This window comes from Solanum tuberosum, unplaced genomic scaffold, assembly GCF_000226075.1.
Source record: "Solanum tuberosum cultivar DM 1-3 516 R44 unplaced genomic scaffold, SolTub_3.0 scf00159, whole genome shotgun sequence".
Taxonomy (NCBI): domain Eukaryota; kingdom Viridiplantae; phylum Streptophyta; class Magnoliopsida; order Solanales; family Solanaceae; genus Solanum; species Solanum tuberosum.
Genome location: NW_006239089.1, coordinates 682081 through 687328, shown reverse-complemented (window position 1 = coordinate 687328; position 5248 = coordinate 682081). Strand labels below are relative to the sequence as shown.

At 31.8% G+C, this 5248-nt stretch overlaps 1 protein-coding gene across 1 annotated transcript; it reads right to left on the bottom strand.

The window, feature by feature from the left end:
* Window positions 1-4420: 4420 nt before the first annotated feature.
* LOC102605658 (protein FAR1-RELATED SEQUENCE 5-like) lies at window positions 4421-5248 on the bottom strand. The gene has a single exon (XM_015311526.1). The coding sequence runs from the start codon at window positions 5246-5248 to the stop codon at window positions 4421-4423; it is 828 nt and encodes a 275-aa protein (XP_015167012.1).

The window sequence follows — 5248 nt, the reverse complement described above, 5'->3', positions numbered from 1 at the left end:
GACCTTGTAAAGCCTTGAGAGTAGTATTTTTTTTCAAGACGGGGACGTTAAACACAGTATTTAGTAAAGCTTCAAGTTAGTGATCTTCAAGGCGGGGACGTTAAACACATCCCTTCACACCTTATGCTCAAGTATTCGGAATTTAGTAAAGCCTCAAGTAAAGTGATCTTTAAGGCGGGGACGTTAAACACAACCCTTCACACCTTATGCTTATTCAGGACCTTGTAAAGCCTTGAGAGTAGTATTTTTTTTCAAGGTGGGGACGTTAAACTAATCCCTTCACACCTTAAAATCAAATTCTTGTGTTATGATAACTCTCCATTTCATGGCTTCCAATATATATATATATATATATCAATCCATGAACTGCAAAAGAAAAAACAAAAGAAAAGAGGACCACACGAAAAAAATGGAACGAAGTAACAAAAAAAAAACACGTACCTTTATGCTCTCGTGTTGCACTTCGAAGGTCTGCGAAAGAAAGAGAAGCTCGTAATGGTTGATGTTGAGAATAGAAAAACATTAGCCTCTATTTATAGATGTTAATATGGGTTATGGCGGTGGAGGAATCCATATCCTATACCAATTGTAACTCTTATTTTTTTAGGAGTTTAAGTTTTGTGCACTGTCAGTGTAGTAAATTTCTACACCATCAGGTAATTTTAATTTCTCCCTAATCTTTTTTAAAAAATAAAAAAATAAAATTAACTTCTTTTTCTCTCTCTCCTAGAAATTAAAATCCCCCGTCTTTATCCCTCTAAAATAGCTGATATTCAGCGGCAGTTACTCCTTCTTATACGCATTTGACCTACTTCCTCTTTATTTTTATTTTTTTTCAATCTGCATATCACATTTGACCTACTTCCTCTTTATGTTTTCTTCCGATCTGCATATCTTGATATTCCAATTTTGTTTGTTTATTCGTACACATGGAGGGTTATGATTTTGTTTTTATTTTATCATTCTTCACTCTAATTAACTAATGGTTATTTTATTGATTAGTATAAAGAAAGCATTTGCAGGTGAATTTACAGAATCAAAGTGTCAAATTCAATAACCTATTTTGCTATGTGAGTACTGTAGATCTATGTTAGTGAAACTATTCTCTCTTTATTAATAATTTAATTTTAGAATTATTATGTGATTAATGTGTCTTATTTGCACAATCAATTTACTCTAATAGAATTTCATTGTTTATGAGTAATTCATTCAATCTTCCTATAGATGATGGTGTTCTTCATACCATTTGTGTGGGCATAATTTATCAATACCCTTATCTAACAATAGATGGGAAGAGAAAACAGAATTAAGTTACTAATCCTATTTCTCTGTAATACTTCCAACATTAAGAGACATAATTTACCTAAATTATTTTTGGACAGATTGATCATATTCTGAATTAATTTTATTGTTATGAATAAGTTACTGATTCTCTTTCTCTGTAAATTTTCACGTAAGAAGTCTATTGAGTTTTGTTTTTTGGTTGGTTGGTGGCTCATGGAACATGATTTATCGATGCTCATGGAGCATATTTTTTCATCATCCCCGAGTGGCGTCAGAACACCAACAAGCTCCTCGAAAAGCCTTGCAGAAATACTTGCATTTGTGAACCCCTTTAGTTCTCAATGTTGGGAATAATTATGTTCTGTTCCACAGTGAGTTGAGCTCTCATGAACCATACTAATCAGCCAAACGAGCTAGATCATTCATGTCGTCTGCTTTGACACGACTAGCAGGGATATGTAGATCAATAAAGCTATAGTCATTCTGCTTCTGTATGCATGCCAAGATAACCTCTTCTTTCCCATTGTTTCTGAACCAAGTCATCCAAAGATGCTCCTTCTAAGACATATTTCTATCTTCACAATGATCGATAACGATGCATATACAACTCCTCTTATCCACCCCAAGCAGCATATATACTATATGAGGTAAAAGGAATGGAAGATGCTTCGAAGAGAAAAGAGAGACGCTTTATAGTAAAATTTGTACTATTGTATGAAATTAAGTTTCATTTTATGTATGACAAACTTGTTGAACTTGTTAGAATCTAAGTATGTATTCTAATATAAGTCCAAATTCATGTATATCATTCTGATACTATTTATCAATAAAAATTTATCGAATAAGTGATTTTAATTATATTTATGATCTTTGACATATATATATATATATCTCAAATTTTACATCTTTGAAACTAAGCAATGAAGAGGAAACTCATAGACTCATGATATTATTAGCAGCTAATTGGGGAGGAGAATGACGTAAAAAGTTCAACCACATCTGGAGCATCATATAAGTCTGCATATCGTGAAGGAACAGGTTTTCTACACCACCAGAAAACTATCTGTATATAATTGTATTATGGCACAACTAGTTTTTATTAAGGTTTTCGACAACACATGTTATAACATCAGCTATTTTTAGAGTAAAATTTGTTGATTTGTAGAGGAATCTTACATTTTACACTCACTTTCGAATGATATAAAGTGCATCTATTTTCACACGTAACAAAAAATATAATTTATTAGACCTAAAAATAGAGGACAAACTGCAATACAAGCATATAATTTTATCCCATATACATGTCAAAATAAACAATGAAAGTACTATTCAAAGTTAAAAAATTTCAAAGAAAACTAATAAACTAAAATCTAAATAACTGCTTCTTCTTATTTCCTGTATTCTCAAAGCTCCAAATCCTTCATCTTCTTACTCGCTAACTAGGATGGTGTTGTTGGAATGGAGTTGAAGCTGCTTTCATCAACTCCTGAAAGGAAGAGTTATAATTCATCAACACACACTTTAGCATGTACATAATATACAAACGATAGAATAAAAAATGAATAGTTCTTTACCGTAAATGATGTGGCATACTTTAGTTTTACATTGGTTTAGACAATTAAAATACATAATCTAATTTTAATTTCCTTTAATATTTAGTCATGTAACTAATACTTATTAAACTTAATTTTAGCATGATTTAGTACTTTTAAATTATTAAGTATCATTTTCATGATGACTTGTTAATTTGCAATATTTGTTTTACGCGATTTCATTTTTATTATTTTTGTTGGATATTTTAGTGTCATTAATCATATCTTATTGTGTTATTTTTTTAAGAAACATCTTAGATAGTTGTATTTTGGTAGGATTAAAGAAATATTTGAAGTACTAGTAAATTATATGTTTGTATGAATACTTACCGGAAAAACCCAAACCAACCCGAAAAAATTCGAGGTTGAAAAACCCGAGTTTATTGGTTTGGTTTGGTTTATAAATTTAAAAATCTGACACAAATGGTTTGGTTTGATATTTGAAAACCTAAACCAACCCGGCCATGTACACCCCTAATAGAATGTATCATAATGTTATTAAACCATAAGGTAGAAGATTTCAAATTTTTTGTTTCATTTGGTGGATCATTAGCTCTTTCTTTGGTTGCATTTCTACTCCATCGATCTAATAAATAATATGTCGGAAGTGAGTGAATCTGCTTCTTTATAAATACCATTAGTACATGTCTACATAGAATTCCCATGAACTCAAATTTGTGGCATGAACAAACAACTCTTTTCAATGCAAGATCCAAACTAACGATGTATGTCGGCTTTTGTCTTTGAAGTTGATGCAATTTATAGATGTTTCTTCCGTCCTTAACCTCAATCTTTTCAGAGATAAATTTTTGAGATTGAATTAGTTCTTCTTGAAAAATCTGAAATATCTTTCTTGTATATTCCTTCGCCGCTTCATCCTCCATAGGATACAAAGTTTTCAAGATAGGTCTTGAATATTTTGTCTTGTAATCCTTCTCCCTTACTTTATCATATCTAGCGTCAATAGCCTTATCATATTGCACCACAAATATACTCATTGGAGTACTAGAATTCAAATAATCTTTAAAAAATTTGTTCATACTTTCACTTCTTTGACTTGTTGACATGCCTTCACAAAAAGTAGTACGCACATATGCTGGTATCCATTTTTCACGAATTGCATATATTCTCTGCAACCAACTATTCTCTCCTAAATTATACATCTCCATTATTTCTATCCACATTGTTTCAAATTCCTCAGGAGTGGTTGTACCATGAATACACCAACTAAACTTGCTACTAAAATCAACATACTGATGATAAACATGACTTAAATATTCTGGAATCTTCTTTGTTATGTGCCACATACAAAAATGGTGTTTAGTGTTAGGAAATACTGTTGCAACTGCATTTGTTATGGCAGAATCTTGATCTGTTATGATTGTATGAGGCGCAACTCCGAACATTGCCTCTTTGCCAAGTACGAAGTAACCACTCAAAAGTGTCTTGAGTTTCATCCCAAAGTAGAGCACAACCAAACAAAATAGACTGATAATGATTGTTAACTCCAGTAAATGGAACAAAAGGCATCTTATATTTATTTGTCAGATATGTAGGATCAAAACAACTACTTTCCCAAAATTCTTATAAGCAATCCTAGATCTAGCATCAACCCAAAAACAATTAGCTAAATGACCATCTACATCCATTTGAATTGCATAAAAGAAACCTGGATTTTCAAATTGACGCCTTTGAAAATATTGTAGCATTAATTGTGCATCTCCTTTTTCAAGATCTTTTTGTCTTCTAGTTTGCAAATAATTCTGGATATCTTGACTTGTTAAATTCAGTCGATCTACACCCCCAGCTTGATTCATCAACACTGACGCTATTTTACTTGGACGAACTCTAGAGTTATCAAGTAAATCAATAAGATTCTTTTGGGCATCAGATTTTTTTCTTTTTGATCGCAAGAATTTTTTACTATTTGGAGATGCAAGTTCATGATTGTGCTTAGCAACAAGCCTACAAACAACCCAATTACCTTCTTCTTTCTTTGACATATATAACAACACTTTGCATCCTTCTCTGGTTTCATCTCGTGGTTTATTACTTTCTAAATTTTTCTTTGAACGAAATCCTTGCTTTGAACAGACAAACTCTTGACCAATTATTGATTTACCTTTTCTTGACTTAGTCATACGACCTCGATGTACACTAAAACCGCTACAATGAGCATAATTGAGATAAAATTTAAATGAATCATCAAGTGACTGAAACTCCTTACCGATATAGGGGTCTCTCAAATTTCCAACTCCTATTTCGGAAACAATCTGTCTTGTTTCTTCCCTATCACTTTCTTCTAATGAAACTTCAACTTTTGTATGTTGCTCATCTAAATTTGAGTTTTCCATTGATGCTGCAAAATACAT